Below are 24,277 nucleotides of genomic sequence, written 5' to 3'. Positions count from 1 at the left end.
CCATCTCAGCAGAGTTGTCAGACATGCAAGAGAAGTAGCCATCTTGAACTTGGATACCAATAGCCTTCAGAAGACTTCAGACCTGGCCTCCCTCTGACCTGGAGCTGCCTGGCTGAGCCCAGCCAATCCTCAAAAAAATAATGAGTTGTCTAAAGCCACTGAGTTTAGGGGTAATGTGTTAGGAAGCAATAGGTAACTGAACTAGAGGTAGTGCTAAGAAACAGACCACAGCAAAGCAGGGGATAAAACCAGTGAGGAAGTGATTGTAATAATCCAGGTGCTCTCAGTGCTTCTTGTTAAAGGATTCCCACTGCTCTTCAGATAAAGTTCAAAATACTTAGCATAGCCTACATGGCCTTTTATGATCTCACCTGTGCCTATAAGACCTCCTCTTTTGTTTTATTGAGATGGAGTCTCACTCTGTCGCCCAGGCTGGAGGGCAGTGGCACGATCTTGGCTCATTGTAACCTCCACCTCCCAGGTTCAAGCAATTCTCCTGCCTCAGCCTTGTGAACAGCTGAAATTACAGGTGTGCGCCACCACGCCACCATGCCCTGCCAAGGCCTCTTCTTACACCACTCCCAAAGTCTTTTTTCTTTCTTTTTTTTTTTTTGAGACGGAGTCTTGCTCTGTGCCCCAGGCTGGAGTGCAGTGGCACGATCTTGGCTCACTGCAAGCTCCGCCCCCGGGGTTCACGCCATTCTCCTGCCTCAGCCTCCCGAGTAGCTGGGACTACAGGTGTCCGCCACCATGCCCGGCTAGTTTTTTGTTATTTTTAAGTAGAGACGGGGTTTCACGGTGTTGGCCAGGATGGTCTCGATCTCCTGACCTTGTGATCCGCCTGTCTCGGCCTCCCAAAGTGCTGGGATTACAGGCTTGAGCCACCGCGCCCGGCCTCCAAAGTCTTTTTTCAATAAAGCTTTACTTAAATATAATTCACACACCTAACAGTTCATCCATTTATACAATTTAATCGTTTTCAGTATATTCACAGGTATGTGCATCCATCACCACTCAATTTTAGAATACTTTCCTTTTTTTTTATTTGAGATGGAGTCTCACACTGTTGCCCAGGCTGGAGTGTAGTGGCTCGATCTTGGCTCACTGTAACCTCTACCTCCTGGGTTCAAGTGATTCTCATGCTTCAGCCTCCAAGTAGCTGGGATTATAGGCATGCACCACCACACCCAGCTAATTTTTGTATTTTTAGTAGAGAGGGGGTTTCACCATGTTGGTCAGGCTGGTCTTGAACTCCTGACCTCAGGTGATCCACCCACCTCAGCCTCCCAAAGTGTTGGGATTACAGGCATGAGCCATCGTGCCTGGCCTAGAATATTTTCATTACCTCAAGAAGAAACTCTGCATCATTCAGCTATGATCCACCTATATTATTCCCCATCACTCTCTCAGCCACTTCCACTCATGGACTTTGTCTCTGTAGATTTCCATGTTCTGGCCATTTCACGTGAATACAATATGTGGTCTTTTGTGACTGGCTTCTTTCACTTAGCATGTTTTCAAGCTTTATTCATATTGTGGCATGTTATCAGTACTTCATTCCTTGTTATGGATTAATAATATTCCATTATTTTAATCCATGTTATGGATTAAAAATATTATTTTGTTTATCAGTTGATGGACATTTGGGTTGTTTCTACCTTTTAGTTATTATTATTATTATATTATTATCATTGAGACAGGGTCTCACTCTGCCACCTCAGCTGCAATGCAGTGGCACAATCACAGCTCACCGCAGCCTCGACTTCCTAGGCTCAAGTGTTCCTCCCACCTCACCCTCCTGAGTAGCTGGGACTACAGGTACAGTGCCACCATGCCTGGGTAATTTTTGTTTTTTTTGTAGAGATAGGGTTTCACCATGCTGCCCAGGCTAGCTACTCCCAAACTCTGGGGCTCAAGCAACTCTCCCGCCTTGGCCTCCCAAAGTGCTGGGATTACCGATGTGAGCCACCAAGCCTGGCCCTTTTGGCTATTCATGCTGTTATAAACATCTGCATACAAGTTATTAAGCAAATATGTTTTCGTTTCTCTTGGGCATTGGAATTGCTGGGTCACATGGTGACTCTATGTTTATTTGCCGAATTGCAAGACTGCTTTCCAACATGGCTGCACCAGTTTACATTTCCACCAGTGGTATATGAGGGTTTCCGTTTCTGCCCCATGCTCCCCTGGCCCAAGACGGAGTCTCACGCTGTCACCCAGGCTGGAGTGCAGTGGCACGATCTCGGCTCACTACAAACTCCACCTCCCAGGATAAAATGATTCTCCTGCCCCAGCCTCCCAAGTAGCTGGAATTACAGGCACGCACCACCACACCTGGCTAATTTTGTATTTTCAGCAGAGTCGGAGTTTTGCCATGTTGGCCAGGCTAGTCTTGAACTCCTGACCTCAAGTGACCCACCCACCTTGGCCTCCCAAAGTGCTGGTTTTACAAGCATGAGCCATCATGCCTGGTCTTGATTCTAGCCTTTCTAGTGATTGTAAAGTGGTTTTGATTGGATTTCCCTATGACTAATAATGTCTAACATCTTTTTATGTGCTTATTAGCCACTTACTAATCTTCCTTGAGAAATATCTATTCACCTTCTTTGCCTTTTTCTTTTTGAGATGGAGTCTCACTCCCATCACCCAGGCTGGAGTGCACTACAACCTCCACCTCCTGGGTTTAACCAATTCTCTTGCCTCAGCCTCCCAAGTAGCTGGGATTACAGGTACCAGCCACCACACCTGGCTAATTTTTTGTATTTTTAGTAGAGTCAAGAGTTTCACTATGTTGGTCAGGCTTGTCTCGAACTCCTGGCCTCAAGTGATCTGCCTGCCTTGGCCTCTCAAAGTGCTGGGATTACAGGCATCAGTGCCTATGTCTTAAGTGTGTTTATTAAATATTCTTATTTTTTTCATTTTTTTTGAGACAGGGAGACAGGGTCTTGCTCTGTCACCAGGCTGGAGTGCAGTGGTGCTATTACAGTTCACTGCAGCCTCAGCCTTTTGGGCTCAAGTGATCCTCCCACCTCAGCCTCCTGAATAGCTGCCACTACAGGTGGGTGTCACCACGTGCACCTTATTTTTAAATTTTTTTGTAGAGTCAGGGTCTTGCCATGTTGTGCAGGATGGCTTTGAACTCCTGGCCTCAAGTGATCCTCCTGCCTGAGCCTCCCAAAGTGCTGGGATTATAGGCACGAACCACCATGCCCAGCCAGTCCTAAGTATTCTTTATATATTCTACATACAAGTCCCTTATCAGCTGCATGATTTGCAAATATTTATGGGTTTTGTTCTCATATTGAGGGCTTCAATCCATTTTTCAATTTTTGTGTATGGTGTGAGGTGGGGTCTAACTTTATTATTTTACATGTGGCTACCTTGTTTCCCAGCACCACTTGTTGAAAAGACCATATTTCTCCATCGGATTTTGGTACCCTTGTTGAAAATCAGCTGACCATATGCGTGAGCGTTTATTTCTGGACTCTCAATTCTATTACTGTAAGTCTATGCTTGTGCTAATACAACAGCCTTGATTACCATTGCTTCGTAGTAAGTTTTGAAATCAGAAATGTGAATTCGACTTTGTTCAAGATTTGTTTCCAAGATTGTTTTGGCCATTCTGGCTGTTAAAATTCTATGTGATTTTTACAATCAGTTTATCAATTTCAAGAAATCAGCTAGGACTACGCTGAAATCTGTAGCCTACTAGTTTGTGAAGTATTACCATGTTAACAATGTTGTTATGGAATATTTCCCCAATTATGTGTGTTCTTTCCACAATTTCTTTTCCTCTCAATCTTTTAGTTATTTCAATAGTGCTGTGCTGCTTCAAGTCTGTTTAGAACTAAACCTGTTTTAGATACAAAACATTATGTGCCATTTTGTTAAAATGTGGGCTTTGCCATGTTTTAAGTTCTAGGCTTCTCCACCCTTAAAGACTATTGTTCTGGAACACCTGAGTGAGGTATTGCCAAGTACTTAACATACCAACTAATCAACAACCCTGCTAAGCAGCAATTCTTGGACTTAATTCTACTTACCATTTGAGGTTAAGTACACTTGCAACAAATGAATGGCCTCTCCTGGGATTTCCATGCCATTCAGTACTTAGGCTCTTTCTAATTGTTCCCTATGGACTACATGATCTGAAAGTTAAATTTCCTCCCTTGCTATCAAAAAACTGCTAATCAGGCTCTTCTAATTACATGGTATACTAAGGGAAACATCCTTTTTGCCTGTGAACCTTGGTCACTGGTAGACTTGAAAATACCATGTGCTCCTTTTGCACCCTTAGGCACTGCTAAATGTTTTGCATCATTTTCTCTCAATGACCCTGTGAAAAAGGTGTTTTGCAGATGAGCAAACTACAACTAAACAAATTTGTGAGATAATACAGCTAGGCAAATTGCAGAAATAATATATTAATTCTGGTAGTATGATCTCACATACCCCTAACCAGTATAATATACTTCATATTGTTTTTGCCTTGAGATCCACAAGGCTTCAGACCCACAGGGAAAACTAAGTATTAACAGAATTGAGCCACCGGGTGCGGTGGCTCATGCCTGTAATCCCAGCACTTTGGGAGGCCGAGGCAGGCGGATCACAAGGTCAGGAGATTGAGACCATCCTGGCTAACACGGTGAAAACCCCATCTCTACTAAAAATACAATAAATTAGCTGGGCGTGGTGGCAGGCGCCTGTAGTCTCAGCTACTCGAGACTGAGGCAGAATGGCGTGAACCCAGGAGGCGGAGCTTGCGGAGAGCCCACATTGCACCACTGCACTCCAGCCTAGGCGACAGAGCCACTCGGTCTCAAAAACAAAACAAAACAGAAAAAACCCAGAATTGAGCCCAATGACTCCAAGAAGATTCTTGATTTGGGTGTAAGCTGACCTGATTATTTAAAAAATACAAAGCATGAAAAAAATTGACCAGATCTTGGTCTCATTCCTGGGAGTAACGGTACACAGCTTCTCAAATTTCATGGGATGAGTGGATGATGTACCTTAACTCTTCCTTTGTGGCTATTTCAAATAATCTCAAGCAAACCTGAATTTTGCTCAACTGAAGCAAAACAATTGTCTGAAATTCTGCAACATTAGTAATGAGGCCCCAAATTAAAGTCCACAGGTAAACACAGCAACACAAATACCTTTAAGCGTGAGCCTCAAATCTCATCCTGATCCTGAACAAATGCTTTAGTGAGCGCTTGCTTTGGCAGAACATACTGTAAAACTGGAACGTTTTGTGTGAGGCCAAGCGCAGTGGCTCACACCTGTAATCCCAGCACTTTTGGGAGACGAGTTGGGCAGATGACCTGAGGTCAGGAGTTTGAAACAAGCCTGCCCAACATGGTGAAACCTCATCTCTACTAAAAATATAAAAATTAGCTGGGTATGGTGGTGCACACCTGTAATCGCAGCTACTTAGGAGGCTGAAGTAAAATTGCTTGAATGCGGGAGGTAGAGGTTGCACTGAACCTTTTGAGATGGTGCCACCGTACTCCAGCAGTCTGGGCAAGAGGGAGACTTAGTCTCCAAAAAAAAAAAAAAAAAACCCAAATAAATAAAAAAAAATTAGTGTACGAGACTAACAGCTTGGCAAGTTTTAGTATAAGGTCTCCAAGAGTGAAGGGGACAGGTAATTTGTCTACAATTTCTACTAAGCAGTTTTTATAGTCAATTCCAGATTTTTCCTTACATTTAGATATTCTCAAAAATTACCCAGATCACACTCCATTATCAAATTTTGACTTCGAGAAATTGACAGCCCTTCATTTACTACTCAGGTCAATCAAACCACAGTAGAGTCCTCCCTTGTCTGCAAGGAGATACGTTCCAAGATCCCCCCACAGTGGATACCCAAAACCACAAATGGTACCAAAGCCTGGCCTAGCCTACATGGCCTTTTTTTTTTTCTTGGATGGCAAATAGCATATTCAGCATGAATATACTGTATCCAACATTCCCAGTATCCCATCCAAGGTGGGAAGGACAGGATGCCTCTCAGAAAAGCACACAATTTAAAAATTAATAACTCTGAGATTGTGGTTAACCATGGTTGCAGATAAGGGGATATGACTATATTGTTATTTGACTATGCTTGTTTGTGAAGCGATGTGTGACTATCTCATAACCATCATCTGATAGTTTGCACATACAGAAGTTGGAAATACAAAATGCTATGTCTGAAATCCAATCAAGGAGAAGTATGTAGGTAGTAATTGCTAAATTATAACATGCTAATTTTAGAAATAAAAATTACAGAGTGAAGGCAAATACTTAAAAAGGACCATAAAAATTGATCAGTAATTGAGACTGAGAGCAGCACTGCCAAGTCACAATAGGATCCTGAATTATACTTAATCTGGTTCTGTGTCCGTAATACAGACTTTTTTTTTAAAAATGTCACTTTGAATACGTTGAAGTCAGGAAAATTCTAGAAAATGAGTACTAAAAAAAACAAAAACAAAACCATAGGATAATTAGGATAATGTCTTTATTAATGAGAATGAAACGTTCATTCCTCCTTCCACTCCTTCTTGTTGGTTTTCTGGACACAGCTCACCTGATCCTGCTAATTAAAGGGTATGATTACTCCAAAGGATACAAGAATCAGAGTTACCAAATTCTCAAACATAACATTATATAACTGTCAAGTGAACTAATACCAAAGAAATCTTATTAATTGGCCAGGCATGGTGGCTCATGCCTGCAATCCCAGCACTTTGGGAGGCCAAGGAGGGCGGATCATGAGGTCAGGAGATCGAGACCATCCTGGCTAACACGGTGAAACCCCATCTCTACTAAAAATCAGCTGGGCGTGGTGGTGGGCGCCTGTAGTCCCAGCTACTCGGGAGGCCGAGGCAGGAGAATCGCTTGAACCCAGGAGGTAGAGGTTGCAGTGAGCCAAGATCGCACCATTGCACTCCAGCCTGGGCAACAAGAGTGAAACTCCGTTTCAAAAACAAAAAAATAAATAAATAAATAAATAAAGGTTCCCACATTAATATTATTTTTGTTCCACCCAAGCGCCTTTCTTTCTGAAGACAGTTTAACAGGGCTAAGAATCATTCAACTTACCTAGAAACGTTGTCAGTCTAACTGCTTGTGGCTTCCCTCCTTGATTGGCTCACGCTGTGTGATGTCTTGAGAAGTATCTATCCACCTATAACAAAAAATGTAACTTACTCACTGCAGCCTCAATCTCCCAGGATCAAGCAATCCTCCCACCTCAGCCTCCAAGGGAGCTGGGACCACAGGCACACACCATCACACCTGGCTATTTTTTTTTTTCTGTAGAGACATGGGCTCACTATTTTGCCCAGGCTGGGCTCAAGCAATCCTCCTGCTTCTGCCTCCCAAAGTGCTAGGAATGTAGGTGTAAAGCCATCATGCCTGACCTTCTCCTGTATTTTCTTTACATCTTAAGTGTAAGTAAAAAAAGAATCATGGGAATTTTAGATAGAGTCTAAAATTGAATTGAGTATTGAGAATATGGCCTTTCCACTTAAGTCAAGCTTTCTTTTCTGTTCTATGATTGTTATATAACCATCCACCATTTTTGAATTACATTGTTTGACATTTGTATAATGCCTCACTTGCTTTCTCACATACATCCCTATTTTCAAACCAAAACACAGAGATATTACCTTAGAAAAGGTAAACATCTCAAATACCAAAATTTCACCCCACATATCTAAATGAAATTATTTAAATCAAACTCAAAAGCCTCTAGGGGTTAAGATTTCTAAGGAAACTTACTTCATGTGAACGAGCACTCCAGTATCAGCCAACATCAATCATTCTTACCTAAAGAATAATGAGAAAAAGTTAATATAAAAGACAAGGGTATAAAAATAAAGGTCTGAAAATGCTAGTCAACTTCAAAATTTAAAGAGTAAAATTCCAGAGATAAAGATTGGGGGTAAGTTACAGCATTAAAAAAAATAGGAAGAAACTTCATGGGGGGGAAATCTAAAATTATTCTTACATAAAATAAGTAGACACTTGAATTAGAATGAAAACTGCATTTTCTTTAAAATGTAAAAGCCTAACTCTTATTTTCACCAGTCTGAGCACAAGTTTGACTGCAACCCAAAATATACTATCCCTTATGTGAAGGTATGTGACAACGTTGACCTCACCAAATGAGTTTTAACATCAGCTCTTTCATATGAAAGCACATACCCTGCTCCCCATTCAAGTATGTCTTCCATTGTCAGGCGGGCTGACCACCTTCAGCAGGAGTCCTCCAAGAGTGCCCAACTCCCCTTCCCACAGTACACAATGCTGCAGTAGTTGTCCTGCAATCCTTTGTATTTACCTCATTCTTTCCCGTCTAAGTCCTCACTGAGTTTTAAAGTTAGGGCCGGAAAAGCTATGCCTTACTGGGACAGCAAGGAACCAATTATTTTCTGAGGAAGAAGACATTCATTCACCTTCACTATATGCCTGGCAGGGCCACAGTGCACAAAACAAAGATCAGCCTTCATTCAAGTTCCAGGTTTTTCTTCCTCCCTGAATGATTACTGCAAAGGGTATATGAAATAAGAGTTCCCTGTTGCACATGTACCATCCATAAGGGATACTATATCGTTTTGCATTCTTCCCCCCATTCTCCACATTATCCTATCCTACGTCCAAGCCCTTTTCACTCTCAAAAAAAAAAAAAAAAAAAAAAAAAAAATCAATCTTTTTTTCAGCACTGGTGTTGAAAAGCAACGCTTTTATGGTTTAATGGTTTACCAGCAACTGTTGAGATTTCCAGTTGAGTCTTAAAAATTGCCAATCATTATCTAGCAGCAATGACAGATGATTAGGAGCAGTCAAATCCTCTGAATTCTTTCCCTAATAGGCAGCCATTTGAGAACTGCACTAGCTGACATCACTAAAACATTATCAGCTAAAGCCAAAACCAAATAAAGGCCCAGAACAACATCCTGGCTCTCTAAAACCTGTCCAAAATCATTAAGGGAAAGGCAGTAAATGCAGGACTGTGGATCATGTCACTGCAGCTGACAATGATTAACAATAGGAGACATGCAACCCCCATTAAGGTTAAAAGTCCAAAACTAGTCACACGCATCTCTTTATTGGGGAAAAGTGAGACTATTATGCATTCTTGGTAGGTCTGCAACCTTGCATGAAGAGCACCCATTGCATTTCTTTCATCTTTCAGAAAGCACCGGTATCTGTTCCAAGGGCCTAACAGTACGAAAATACATTCTGGCATCACACCTCTGAACCCAAGACTGCTCTCATTAAAAATAATTTTGGTTTGTAACAAGATTATGAAACACAATGCAAGCACCTCAGTATAGCATTATTACTGAAACCCACTTAATTCCCAGCTTTTTGACTGAGTTTTTGTGAAAAACCCACTGCACTAAGATTCACAATTCATTGATAGATACAAATTAAAGCTAGTAAGAACACACTAACGTCACAAGTTTCTCATTCTAAAGTGCAAAAGCCTAATCATCTTAAAGTGAACAGGATAAGGCAAAATTAACCCCCCACCCCAATGAAGTTCCTGAAGTCCATATATTATAGCAAGTACATTCTCTAAAAATTGTTACTGACTGGTTAAGAAATAGGCCTGAGTTTTTATTTCTAACACCCAATCACTAAACCACGGCAGCAAGCACTGGCCACCGATTTAATGGATTACGACACAGGAAACCCCAATCAGGGTTCTATGTAATTTAGTGATACTCATGTTACTAATATTGAGCATTATACTTGATCTGCATTATATTATTGATATGCAGAAGCTAAACTAGTCATCATTTGCTCTTTCATCTATCAGTAGAGTCCAAAGTCGTTGGCTTGAATGGACTACATGTTAAAGTACAAGTCTGTCCCCACCTTGTGAATTGCTTGCCAACGAGCAAGCTCTTTTTCTTGATACACAGAAGAAAATTATCATAGTCATGAAGGTTTCATCAGCATTTATGCAAAGTAAACCGCTTTCCAGTTACAGAGCAGAAACATTATACATGAAAGCTGTCTCTCATGTATGCTAGCTAAAAACCAGTTCAGAGACCAAAAAGTTGAAGTGAGGTCTGGAACAACAGTTGATGCAAAGTCCTAAGCAACAGAAGAAGTGCTTTTGAAGACTTAGGTTTTCTTGTAAACATTTTGGACTATAACATCACATCCCTAAAGCTAAGGGAACCAAATTCAAAAAGCTACTCTGAACATATGCAGTCATCCTACAGAAACGACGATGTCTTATGATTGGGAATGATTCCCAAAATGTATTCGACTGTAGTCAAGTCAATGTTCCACACCACCTTCCCCCAGGTTTAGAGTATAGACATATTTAGACAAGTCCCATAACTTGAACTATTCACATTAGATTCCCATCTAAGCCCAAGTTAGTAACAATGGTGTTTTCATGAAGCCCATGTTTCTAAAAATTTTAAATCGCATTACAAAAATACCTGTACTTTCAGTTCATCTCAACTCGTAGAATTACCAAGATTGCATACTGAAATTACTGATATTGCCGATCTATGGGCAGGTCAGTTTGCTACAATAAAGACTAATTATCACATGCTATACGGCCCATGTCAAGGTGCTAAAAGCACCCTAGTTCCCACGTAGTTTAGTTCCCTCTCCCCCACACCACTGATGTGTTCCATGTTATCTTCAGTTACAATGCAACTAAAGGAAACCACACAACTGAGTCAGATATACCAAAGAATCAAGTTTGCACTTTTTATCTGAGAACTGCAACAGCACTGAATTCTGCCTAACAAATTACAGCTCTAACCCCACACCCACACAGTTTTGATGTAAGCTAGCTTTACCATACAAGTGTTAGGTGCTGCACTGTAATTTCATTGTCAGAAGTGTGATGCCAGAATGCCCACGGAATAAAAGTACATAGCAAGTCACCAAGTTAGATTATATTGCTTGTTACCTACCTGTATGCAGTCGGCAATGAGAATCTTGGAGCAAGCAGGAATACTACATCCGGGTCCTAATGTCCATTGCCATTTGCGGTACTACGTTCCTCACAGTTACGCACTGCAGAAATGCTGGCTAAATGCAGTTATGTAGCAGGCCACTACTTTAATAGTGCATGATTGCAGTCCAAGAACACCAGAAGACATTCTGCCACAACTTAGTGGCTTGCCCAAGAAAAGCCAAGTATCTAAATTTTAATCTGCCATAATATGCCACTTAAAAATTGCACAGGCGTAACATTACAATTTCCCCATTTTTTAACTGTTTATATTAGTCGTACAATACATCTAAAAAGAGTGGTGGGCTTTGTAGTACTTCTTAGGAGTTTAATTAATGTTCTAAGCAAAGAGGATTATGGTTTCACTAACATGAGCCAATGGGCTATGCTTATAAAATACCTATTAAATACACTGAGGTCTTAAGAGTATGTACTTTGTAAAGATTGGGAGAAGTAGTATAAAACACAACCAGTGTTCCTCTTAAAATTATGAGACAGTGGAGAAGAGGAAATGGGGACAAGTGGTTTCTTTAAATGAGAAAAATGGCTAAAATACTTCAAAATTGCTACCTCCCCTTTCCCACCCCAAGTTTCAGATAAACTACTTATTAAGATTATTTAAATTCACATTAGGCTAAAAACTATCATATATACATTGAAGACTTATTGAAAGTCTATTTGAGTAAGCTTACAACCCTGGGTACATTGCTGTTTCAGTGATGAAAGTCAAATGTCATTTGAAACTAAGCAACATTATTTGCTAAACAACGTTTAGCAACTCTACAGTCCACAGTAAGGGTATCAAAAGCCACAACTTTCAGGAGATTATCCATTAGCATCCTTCACCACTCTTCAAAGGTACAGTACTACCAAAAGCTTATTTTAGGGGGTCTGTGCCAGCATCCCTTATAAAGAAAGGCATGTAATCTGAAAAATAAACTGAAACATTAATTTTATAGGCAGATTTTCCCATTTCCCAACCAGCCCCCACCCACACATTCAAAAAGTTCACCCTCTGTGGGTGTCCCATGAACACCCCTTATTTCCTTGTCTTTAGTAGAGTCCCTAACTATATAATTCAACCAAACTGTAATGGATTCCTTTCTAATCAAGACCCTTGTTTCCATACAGAAAATCTCTTATGTATCACCAATTAATAATCTGTTTTGGGACAAAACTTCCTCATTGATATAACCATGGTAAAACTACTCATATTTCCAAGTGTGTTGGTGAATGAAATAATGAGCATTATTTTCTAATGAGATTCTCTCCCTTAGCACACCATGTACCTATCAGTCATACAACCAGAATTTAGTGAGATGCTTTTATACACTAGTGTTTACTTTCAGCATTATCCTGTTTCCTATGCAGAAAGTGCTCGGATTGTTCCAACAATGTCTTCTTTTGTACACAGACACAATACTAAACTTCAGCATGTTAATAAAGGTTTGACTTAGAATTTTTCTTTTGCCAATTAGCACCAAGAACAGAGGTGAAAAGGAGGAAGACACATTCCATAGTAAGAGTTCTATAATGTACAGATTTGAATGGAACATAACTAAGAACAAAGCCAAACCATTCAATTACTTTACCTACTGTTAGGAAGTTGTCCCTCTAACATATTTACACTGGTAAATCAGGCTCCTATTATACTAACAGGCAACAATAAACCATCTACTTTAATAGTCAAAGTCTCTTGTTCTAATGGAAGGGGGTTCAATGAAGTTGACAATTAACTGACAACACCATGGAAACATTCCAAGCCTTTAAGGTGGTAGGAAGGGATATTTGTACTGTGTAGCATGAGCAACTTTCTCCAGATTTAGTGCTACATCAAAAGGAAACTAAGTAAAAACAAGTTAACAAATTTACAGTAAGAATGATTATCTGCAACCCTATTTGTTAACAGTCACCACTAGCTCTTAGAAGAGAACCAATAGACTTTTATAGTCCTATAGATTTTGCCCAACAGAAGTAGGACAAGGAGATGTAAAAGTTACAGAGTACAAATGTATATATAACTAAACCTACTTCAGTTACTGAACCTTTTTTTTGAGACAGTGTCTCGCTCTGTTGCCCAGGCTGGAGTGCAATGGCACGGTCTCAGCTCATTGCAACCTCCATCTCCCAGGTTCAAGCAATTCTCCTGGCTCAGCCTCCCGAGTAGCTGGGATTACAGGCGCCTGCCACCACGCCCAGCTAATTTTTTGTATTTGTAGTAGAGACAGAGGTTCACCATGTTGGCCAGGCTGGTCTTGAACTCCTGACCTCAGATGATCCACTTGCCTCGGCCTCCCAAAGTGCTGGGATGACAGGCGTGAGCCACCGCGCCCAGCCCTGTTACTAAACCTTCTTATTTTCAAGTTTCATTTTTTAGACTACACCCCATCTTTATAAATCACTTGAATACATGAAAAGGCTTCATGTTTAACAATCTTTAATTCAAATGTAAAAGTTCAATACAAGCCATTTATTGGGCTTGAAATTTGTTGGTCTTTTAAAAACAAGAAATGGGGAAATGCAACAAAATGATCTTTCCACTTTTCAAAAGCTTTCAAGTAAAGGATAGATCATAGGGCCATAAAAGATCCATTTAATCAAACCCACTTTCACCTCCTACCAATTGTCTTACACCCATTCCACAATCTTAATACATATTCCTGAATGAAGATTTACAGTTCAGCTTTGCTTACATAACCATTTAAAAAATACTTAGCACCAGCGTGCTTCCTATATGCCAAACAAATCATGAAACTACTTCAATATGCATTTCTTCTTTTTAAAACAAAGGGGGCAGTTATTTGTAGAAAGCAATACTTAGCCTCCAGATAAATTTCCCAGAAATGGCATATGCCATTCAAAGGCCTAGACACTCTCATGCTTTCAATGTGGAATACCTAGCCTAATGTGCATAGAAGCATGAATGGCAAAGTTGAAGATCAATATTATAACTATTTTTCTATTTATTTGAAGCACAGTAAAAAAAAAAAAAAAAAAATGGTACACTTTGGAAATTCAGTGGCACAAGGTACACTGCCATAACTTGAGGGACATTATACAGTAAAAAAGAAAAAAAAAAAGGAAATAAAAAGAAAAAAAATTCTCCTGTTCCAAACACTGCATTACATCATTTTACCTGCCCAAACAGACCATTTACAAATATTAGGTCAATAAACTGCTAACATCCATAAAAAGGTAGCTTTCTTACTAAAATGCAAGAATTTAAAAGATTGGTATCTAAACAAAAGACAAAACAAACTGGAATGAAAGCCTAAATATCACATCTAAAACCGGGGTTTTTTGTTTGGGCCTTCGTACTCTTCTCTCCCTCTACCATATCCTGCTGGAGTTCCAGGCCCCATTCCTCTAGGACCCTGTCCACCCACAGGCCCCGCACCTCCCTGCCCAAAGCGCTCAGTACGCTATTGGAACAGTAATTAACAGTTCATTATAAGTAGTTGATGTCCATGTGTGTTAAGTAAATATTTTAGAAGGTTCCGTAGTCAACGTTCGTCGATACAATCACCAATGAGTCGATCCACAGGTACCGGGAACATAGAAAGGAAAAAAGGGTAATTTGAAAATTAGTTTACGATAATACATGCCTTGTGGTATGTTCCCACTTGAGCCATTCTCATACACCTGTTTCAAAGAACAGATCTTCCCTGTAGTGCTAAAAAATTTAAGAATTAGTGCAGATGTGAAAATCCATTCCAAAATGAGTTCTAAGAAATTTCACATCAGATTAACCCAATGAAAAGCTTGCAAACTCTCACTTTCAACATCTGAACAGGAAATTTAATTTCCAAGTAAGCCTAACAAGCCCAACCAGAGATTCAATTCACTCAATGAAGTGACAAAGACCTACTCACCAGTTAGTGGCATGTGCTGCTTAAGAAACCTTGTGCTTTTCAAGATCTTAAGACACATCTGCTAAGTTGCAGAAAACTTAAAAGGTTGAAAGTTTTAATAAAATGCTACCAGACTACAAAAAGAAAAAGCATAAAAGACTAATAGATTTAGTCACTTAACCGGCACAATAACTTGATCAAAAAACTTGTGTTGCCGAATTCTCACAGGCATACTACCTTCAGAGCCATCACTATATAACCAGAGACAACTACGTTCTCAGCACTATCCTATATTGTTGCAAACTGAATGAACAAACCCCACCCACCTTCATCAGTCCATCTTTTCCCTTAGGTCTTTGAAAAGTACAGACACTTTGCTGTAATTCCATGTTTTAGATACTTCCCAAACAGTGAAACACCAAGCTAAAGTAACTGCAATAAAGCAGTGAGTGACTTTATTATTCCCATCTCGTTTTACGTAATTCTAGAGACAGAAGTTTTCAATAGAAACATATGTGCCTCAACAGCAGACCCCTCAGGTATGCAAACACAGCAGCCTACACTGTTTTTCTCATTCCATTTATAACAGACCAGTTACTGTGAGTATTACTCCAAATAAAAAACTAAAATGGCAGCAGGGTTTAACTGTTCCTATACACAATTTCAACTTCTTTAAAACAAAATACTATAGAGCTACTCAAAATGACTAAACCGTAATCTTTTTTATAAGATTTTTTACAAAATCTTACAAATTACAGGGTTTTTGGCTCATTGTTCTGTATTCTACCTCTAAGAGCTAAAAAAAGAAAAATTTGGGGCTTTCATAATTATGTTAATTACAACAGCTGAGAACCCAGGAGCTATCAGCTACCTGTTACCTAGAATATAAACCTTTAATTGTGAGAACATAAGGTCAAATTAGATTTTACACATTGCCTAACAATCTGTCTTTAGGAAGATTATTATTAAACCAAAATGTTACCCACATACTCTGAAAAATCTGAAGAAAGCCCATAGTATTACATTTTACCCAACCAGCCATTTATAATTCTAACTTTAATTCCCAAAAAGTCTTAGGTAGATTATAAACAGGTGAGGCCCTTTACTAAATCCTTATGTTTCTATTTATAAAATGAATCTTATGAGCTACACACTGCAGCTCCCCTCCTTTGCCAAAAGCCTGTAGTGAACTCATCACATTCAATTCAGCTATAAAAATGCACTCTCTAAACCCACCAAAATTCAGTCCTAGCGATTTGTAAAGCCCTAACGCAGCCACTCACACCAGTTCAACTGATTATTCTAAACATCTGACAGGCTATATTTACAGCTGAAACATGATAGCATCAAGAAGGTTCAGATCAAATGCACACCATTAGTATGCTTAAAAATCATTGTTGATTTTTGCTACTCTGTAGCAAAATGGAGATGTCAGTTGATTTTAGAAGGTATACCTACAGACAGGCCCAACAGGTGGGAAACGACGAGTCAAAACACTCAATTCCCTTTTCATAGGGTAGAAGCCACACCAAATATAGGTCAAAGTCCTACACATCACTAAAACATGCCTAAAGCTTCAAACTACAAGTCTGATTCCTACTTATGGCAAATACCAGCTTAAAGAATGACAGTTTGCCATTTGATTATTCTCACTTGGATGTAGAATAATCAGATACATTATCTAGCATCTAGAATTTGGATTTGCCATGCACTACAGTTCAAAAGCACCTAAATCTACTTATTGCCAAAGGTAATTCCACATACTACTAACAGCATTGACTCCTTGTTGGCAACCTGTTTAGGTTACCACACACCGAGTTCTTCTATGTTGCCAAAGTATTCCTCAATATTACATATTTATGTATGAAATTGGTAGGGGAAACTAAGAGGTCCAGTCACCTACTATTTAAAAAAAAAAAAAACAAAAAACAAAAAAACCTAAGTTGTGAAAACGAGATTTTCCTTGGTACTACGTCCCACAGGATACATTACCATGTCACTTCCCATCATGGAACCACTCATGGTTGCTGGTGGAACGCCAGGATTAGCTTCATAACCTATGCCACCACCACCACCTAGAGGTGGAAATTTCTGGCCTCCTGAACCATAGGGATCTAGAAAACAAAAATGGTGGTTACAACTCCACCAGAACACCACTCTCTACTTATGTCGTTAAATTTAAATTTCATACTTACCTCCCATGTTCATTGCTCCTCCGCCACCCATTCTCATGTCTCTTTCCCTCTGCAAGAAAAAAATATTCCTTTCAATATACCAGTACCACACCCATACCAAGCATTCTGAAGAACTGAAAAATTTTCAAGAGTTAAATAAAAAAACATGGCAAAGTTCAAAAAGTTCATCATCTGAATTATTTTTGAAATCAATATTCTGGAAACTAAGTTAGACTCAATTATCCAAAGACCTATAAAACTTCCTATTCAAGGCCGGGAGCGGTGGCTCACGCCTGTAATCCCAGCACTTTGGGAGGCCAAGGCAGGCAGATCATCTGAGGTCAGGAGTTCGAGACCAGCCTGGCCAACATGGCAAAACGCCGTCTCTACTAAAAGTAAAAAAATTAGCCAAGCGTGGTGGCAGGCACTTGTAATCCCAGCTACTCGGGAGGCTGTGGCAAGAGAATCACTTGAACCCAGGAGATGGAGGTTGCAGTGAGCCAAGATCAAGCCACTGCACTCCAGCCTGGGTGACAAGAGCAAAACTCTGTCTCCAAACACCAAAAACTTCCTATTCAATTAAATCCTCTGACCTATACAAGACAAACATAATATACTTGATTAAAAAGAAAAAGAAAAATAAAACAGAAAATCACTGTAATTTGATATTTAAATTTCCTGTATTTCCTTCTAGGTACCTGCAAGTTCTATAGACAACTCCAATTAGAAAGCCGTAAAGGTTGACTTACTGGATCCATGTAGCCCATTCGGCTGTAACTTTCCTCTCTTTGGCGCCTCATTTGTTCTTCCATCTCACGTTGACGAATCATCATCTCTTCCTCTCTTCTACGTCGTTCCTCCTCTTGCCTAGAAATACCCATCAAGCACATAACTGAAGTGTTATCCACATCTTTTATAATTCAATGTGAAGAAACATAGCAGTTGGCCTAAGAACTAGGTTAGAGCTAAAAAACACAAAGGCTTAGAATGAGTCTAGGGGCATAGTACTAAAGACATTCTGGCAAAGAATGTAGACTTTATTAAGGAAAATCTCACACTGTATTCCACTTTAAGTGTTAAACCAACACTGACATAATATTTAACCTTTGTATTTTGCCTGACCTGAAAAACTAAGTACATCTTTTTCCTAAATGTCAGAATATAAATGTTAGTGCATAAATCAAGGCTTAAGACCAGGGTTGGTAATTCATGCCTGTAATCTCATAATCTCAGTACTTCAGGAGGCCACGAGTTTGACACCAGCCTAGACTCCATGTCCACAAAAAAGAAGAAAAAAAAAAATTAGCTGGGGGGTGGTGGCCTGTGCCTGAAGTCCCAGCTGCTCAGGAGGATTGCTTGAGCTCAGAAGTTTGAGACTACAGTAAGCTATGATCACGCCACTGCACTTCAGCCTGGGACCATCTCAAAAAAGGAAGGAAAAAAATGGCCAAGTATGGTGGCTCATGCCTGTAATCCTAGCACTTTGGGAGGCAGAGGCAGGCAGATCACTTGAGGTCAGGAGTTCAAGGCCAGCCTGGCCAATGTGGCGAAACCCCGTTATCTACTAAAAATACAGAAAGAATTAGCCAGGTGTCGTGACACATGCCTGCAATCCCAGCTACTCGGGAGGCTGAGGCAAGAGAATCGCTTGAACCCAGGAAGCAGAGGTTGTGGTGAGCTGAGATTGCACCACTGCACTCCAACCTGGGCAACAGTGATACAGGTTTTTTGTTGTTGTTTTTGAGACAAGAGTCTCACTCTGTCGCCCAGGCTGGAGAGCAGTGGCGCAATCTCAGCTCACTGCAAGCTCTGTCTCCCGGCTTCACACCATTCTCTGCCTCAGCTTCCCAAGTAGCTGGGACTACAAGCACTTGCCACCACGCCCAGCTAATTTTTTGTATTTTCAGTAGAGTATTTTCAGTTTCACCATGTTAGCCAGGATGGTCTCTATCTCCTGACCTCAAGATCCGCCCGTCTCAGCCTCCCAAAGTGCTGGGATTACAGGTGTGAGCCACTGTGCCCAGAGTGATACATTTCTAAGGAAAAAAAAGAAATGAAGGTTTAAACCTTAAACACAATTTTACCTCAACTGCATTTCTTTACGTTTCTGCATTTCTTGATTGTGAAGTTCTTCCATGCGTCTTAATTCTTCCTGTCGTCTCATCAGATCTGAACATTGGAAAATATTTTGGATTCTCATTAACAAGGTTCTAACAGGGTGAAAAAACAATTGACCTTAGCAGTGATGTAGCAGTGATGTTCATGCGGGTATCTTTTTACCTTGGCGCAAAAGATTTGCCTGATGTTCATGATAGGCATCTTCCATTTCACTTTCCAATTTGTCTTTTGCATCCTTCATGTTTTTTTCAACTTGTTCCCTTTGCTGTTTTTCCATTTCATCCAAAGACTTCCATCGCTGAGAATATTCGTACTCAAACGTACCATGCTGGGCAAAACGAGGAGGGGTTTCTCTCTCCCTAACAATACACAAAATTTAAACATGAACCAATTTGTGAATGCACACCAGAAAATACTTGCCCTCGTACTGGTCTTTTTCCTGTTCTATTTCTTTAAGAGTACAAAAAGCAAAAATTATCCTGATTCATCTTAAAATATCTTCACAGCAAAAATACTCAGAATACTCAGCAAAAGAGAATACAGGCACTGGAGGTAAATCCTACCTTCCTCATTTTCTAATTGTTTTCCTCTAGCCAAATTCCTTACTGAGGCTTATTTGTTCCACCCATAAAAATGTACTCCAAGCCAGGTGCGGTGGCTCGCCCCTGTAATCCCTGCACTTTGGGAGGCCGAGGCAGGTGGATCACCTGAGGTCATGAGTTCAAGACCCACTGGGCCAACATGATGAAACACCGTCCCCACTAAAAACACAAAAAATTAGCCGGGCACAGAGGCAGGCACCTGCAATCCCAGCTATTCTGGAGGCCTGAGGCAAGAGAATCACTTGAACCCGGGAGGCGGAGGTTGCAGTGAGCTGAGATCAAGCTACTGCACTTCAGCCTGGGCCAACAACAGCGAAACTCCAGCTCGGGGGCGAGGAAGTACTTCGGCCAGGCACAGCGCCTCATGCCTGTATCCCAGCACTTTGAGAGGCTGAGGTGGGCGACTCACTTGAGGTCAGGAGTTCGAGACCAGCCTAGCAACATGGTGAAAGCCCATCTCTACTAAAAATAGAAAATGAGCCGGGACTGGCGGCGCATGCCTATAATCCCAGCTACTTGGGAGGCTGAGGGAGTAGAATCGTTTGAACCCGGGAGGCAGAGGTTGCAATGAGGTGAGATCATGCCACTGCACTCTGGCCTGGGCAACAGAGACTTTAGTCACACACACACGACTTTATGCCATCATTGTAGGGACAAAACAGGATTGCATGTGAATGTACCCACCTCAGAAACAAACAGCCATCTGAGTAACAGCTTCAAATCTTTCTCAGCTTCAGATTTTTTACTAAGAAGCATATCTACATCAAATAATTTTGCATATTTTAAGCAAAATTGGAAAATTACTAAAACAATTTTCTCCTTTACACTTAAATTAAAAACTGCCAAAAAGTTTCATCAATCTTACTTTTGATACATTGGATTCTTCTGGGCAAGTTTTTCAGGAAGACCATCTTCATCGTCTAGTTGTTCAAGTGGTTCCACGATGACTGGACGAGGAGTTCTAGTAACAAAAATGGTTCCATCTTAGCTTTGTTTCACTTTTATTGCCACCGTCTCATATAAGTCGATAGAAATTATTACAATAAACAACTTACGTTGTCAGTAAGAAAACACCTTCACTGCATCGTTCAAATGCCTTTCTTGCTGCTGGCTTAGAAGCAAATTCAACAATGCCTTTCCCTGTAGATCTTCCACGATCATCCACTATTACAACAGCCCTTTCAATAGGACCAAACTGGCTAAAGGCTTCTTCCAACAGTTCATTGGAAACATAAGGTGAAAGATTACGAACAGAAAGGGCAGCAGCATGTGTGGCAAAGCGAACTCGAAGCTGTCTACCTCTCATGGGTGTATCATCAAGTTCCGCTTTGGCTATTTCAGCCAAAGCTCTAGATTCCTGTAAGTATCAGAGACACTCATATTAATAACCTCAAAATTGGTTGATGTCTACACTCTTAAATTGTCATAAGCCTACTTCCTACTCCTTTTCTTCTTCCAGCTCAGTTCGAGCATTACCTTTAGGCAGCACCCGCTAACACGACTTAGTTTACCCACCCTACCCCTCTTTTCTCTTGGGTAGCAACAATAATGCATTATACCACAGGAATATTTTTCCTGTAAGAATGGTGAAAATCAAAAAGACCAATTTATTCTCCCCAGTTTAAAAACCAAGCCTTCAGCGTTTGCAGTGACGACAAAAACAAAAACACCCCACCCCTTCTAATTCTACATAAAATTAAACTACACTCACAAGCTTAATAAATCCGAATCCTTTGCCTTTGTTGATAAATACTTCTCCTGGTTCTCCATATTTAGCAAATAGTCTTTTGAATTCATCCTCCGTGATATCAGCAGGTAGATTCCCAACAAACAACCGACATCGCTGTGTGTAAGTTTTCTCTCCAGGCCTCCTCAAGAGAGACAAGTTGGCTTTAAACCCCTAATGAAAAAGGAAAGAAGTTTACAAACACCAGAGACCTTTGCAAGTGAAAATCCCCAAGATAGTATTTTCTTATCTGAAACTTATCAGTCGCCTTTCTGTTCCGTTTGGTCACAATCAAGGTTTTACTATGTGAGATTTCTAACATGAGCAACTATCTTAACACCGAAAAAGGAGCCCCGTCATCCAGAATGCTCGAGAACAGACACTTCCCCAAAGAGCAGACGTCCATCAGCAACTGTCAGCCACATATATTGAGAGTCCCTAACAAAATCTAAATCGTATTATGAAAATAAGAAAACAGCATTAAGTCCAAATGCCACTGTAACCTACACGATATGCGCCTGCGCTTTTACGGAACCTCCCCGTTCTCTCCAAAACGCCGCATGCTCTGCACTACGCCAGTTCCACGGACAAGCTACCTTCCGCAGGGTAGACCACAGCAGCCCGGCGCTTCCTTCCGAAAGAGGACCTCCCCTAGCCTTCCGCCCGCCAGGAGAGCAAGGCGCGGCGGCGGCCAATCCCCGGCCAACTGACGGGCCCGCGAGGCCGCTCCGCCCCCACGACGGCGCGCGCAGGCGCCCCTTCCGGCGGCCGACAAAATGGAAGCCCAGCGCGGGGGCGGGGGCGAGGAGGGGGCCGCCGCCATCTTAGGGGAGCCGACGCGTCGCTCCCATAGACACTCACCTCCGAGTCCGAGATTTTCTCCTCGCTGCGGCCGCCGGGCCCCCCGGGCGGGAGCCCCTGGTGGTGCTGCTGGTGGTAGGGCGGGTGGTGCTGGCGGCCCCCGCGGGGCTCCCCGCCGCCTCGATGCGGCGGCTTGGGGTGGCCGCCAGGGGTGCTTAGGCCTGGGCCGCCACCTGGCTTCGGCCCGCCAGGCATTTTGCCGCCTTTGGGACCGCCCGGACCTGGGCCCTGCTTAGGCCCTGGACCCGGGCCCGGGCCTGCCGCAGGCGGCGGCGGCGGGCCTCCGGCCTGAGGAGGTGTGGTAGGGACCCCGCTGCTTGGCGGGGTGGGTGGCGGCGCCCCGGGAGGGGCCGAGGTGACTGCTGGCGGCGGGGTCGGCGTCGGGCCTGGCCCGGACCCTGGCGGCGCCCCCGATGTCGGCGGAGTGGCGGGCGGGGCCGAGCTGGAGGCTGGCGGCGCGCTGCCTACTCCGGGAGCGGGGCCGGGTCCCTGAGCAACGACGGGCTTGGAAGAGTCCTGCGGCGGTGGCGGCGGCTGCTGCTGCTGATGCGGCTGTGGATGCGGCGGCGGCTGATGCGGTGGCGGCTGCTGTGGCGGTGGCTGCTGCGGTGGTGGCTGTTGCTGCTGTTGGTGTGGAGGCGGTGGCGGGATCGGAGGCTTAGGGCCGCTCTGGCCCGGGCCAGGACCCATGGGCCCGCGATTCTGATTGAGGCCCATGCCGGGCGGCGGAGAACGGAAGTCGTGGAGGCCGCCGCGGCCGCCGCCTCCTCCGCGCCTGTGGAAGCCGCCACCGCCACCGCCACGACTCCGGAACCGATCCCGAGACATCTCTGTGGTCAAGGGGCGGTTGAGGCAGAAGCGAAGAAGACGCTCAGGAAACGTGGAGGCCACCTTGCTTCTCACAAAATGGCGGATGACACAGGCGGCGCGCCGCCTTTGTCCTCTTCTTATATAGGCCAGTGGGCACGGCCCCGCCTACCCCTCGATCGACAGCTCCAATAGCCAATTGCAATTACTATGCTTGATGACACTGAGTTGCGAAACTCTCATCTTTCCTATTGGCCCCTGAGTGAGAGGCGGGAGGCATGGAGGGACTGAAGTTTCCAGTTGGCCAATAAGCGAAGAAGGCGTTGACTGTAGACCACTATGATTTGTTAGGAGAAATTTGAATGGGTATGCCAGGGCAATTTTCACTTGCAAGCAAATAACCAGGGCCTTATCCGCTCCTGGGGAGAAGCGTTGGAGGTCTCTTTTCTTTCTTGATTTCCCCTAGGAGCAATCTGCTATCCTTGCCCAGAAAAACAGATGTTTTCCGATTCAAAGTCAGAAATTTAGTGCCTACTATCTACCCTACCTAGTGCCAAGTCAATGAAAGTAGAGAAGTAAAATCTTACCTATTTCAAAAACACACAGTCCTAACTGATTTCATTATGGAACCTCATAGGAATACAGATTTGTTGTAGCAGTATAAACTTTTCAATAGGCTTTTGTGGGAGCGCGCATTGTTCAAAAAGAGGCCGTGTGTGTGTGTGTGTGTGTGTGTGTGTGTGTGTGTACACACAAACACCAATCACCGGAGGAATGTAAATATTCCACTCAACACTTTACGAACAGACTAAGGTACTTAAAAAAAAAAAAATTACAATGTTAGCCCGGGTGCTGTGACTCACGACTGTAATCCCAGCACTTTGGGACGCCGAGGCGGGCAGATCACCTGAGGTCGGGAGTTTGAGACCAGCCTGGCCAACATGGCGAAACCCCGTCTTTACTAAAAAATACAAAAATTTGACTGGGTGCGGTGGCTCACGCCTGTAATCCCAGCAGTTGGGGAGGCTGAGGCGGATGGATCACGAGGTCAGGAATTCGAGACCAGCTTGTCCAGTATGGTGAAACCCCGTCTCTAGTAAAAATACAAAAATTAGTTGGGTGTGGTGGCGCGTGCCTGTAGTCCCAGCTACTCGGGA

General features: G+C 42.4%; 1 protein-coding gene across 5 annotated transcripts in view; it reads right to left on the bottom strand.

The window, feature by feature from the left end:
• SFPQ (splicing factor proline and glutamine rich) overlaps positions 1-23,237 on the bottom strand; it is a 64,606-nt gene extending 41,369 nt beyond the window's left edge. Inside the window, exons 1-12 of one of the 5 annotated variants that reach the window (XR_012422767.1) lie at positions 22,314-23,237; positions 21,438-21,626; positions 20,782-21,083; positions 20,592-20,687; positions 19,287-19,483; positions 19,091-19,175; positions 17,756-17,873; positions 17,028-17,076; positions 16,825-16,946; positions 7,771-7,818; positions 7,090-7,174; positions 6,489-6,941 (exon numbers count right to left, since the gene is read on the bottom strand). Coding sequence is in view for 1 of the 5 variants with exons in the window: in XM_074012587.1 (XP_073868688.1) it covers positions 14,266-14,403; positions 16,825-16,946; positions 17,028-17,076; positions 17,756-17,873; positions 19,091-19,175; positions 19,287-19,483; positions 20,592-20,687; positions 20,782-21,083; positions 21,438-21,626; positions 22,314-23,141 (2,124 nt within the window). In the remaining 4 variants the exon portion in view is untranslated. Of the gene's footprint in view, positions 1-6,488; positions 6,942-7,089; positions 7,175-7,770; positions 7,819-13,401; positions 14,404-16,824; positions 16,947-17,027; positions 17,077-17,755; positions 17,874-19,090; positions 19,176-19,286; positions 19,484-20,591; positions 20,688-20,781; positions 21,084-21,437; positions 21,627-22,313 lie in introns of those variants that run through there. The other 4 variants (XR_012422765.1, XR_012422766.1, XR_012422768.1 and 1 more) reach the window with 4 other exon arrangements.
• Positions 23,238-24,277: the final 1,040 nt, after the last annotated feature.

Source organism: Macaca fascicularis, chromosome 1 (assembly GCF_037993035.2).
Source record: "Macaca fascicularis isolate 582-1 chromosome 1, T2T-MFA8v1.1".
NCBI classification, from domain to species: Eukaryota; Metazoa; Chordata; class Mammalia; order Primates; family Cercopithecidae; genus Macaca; species Macaca fascicularis.
The sequence above is the reverse complement of the archived record's forward strand: the minus strand, read 5'-3'. Positions and strand labels throughout refer to the sequence as shown.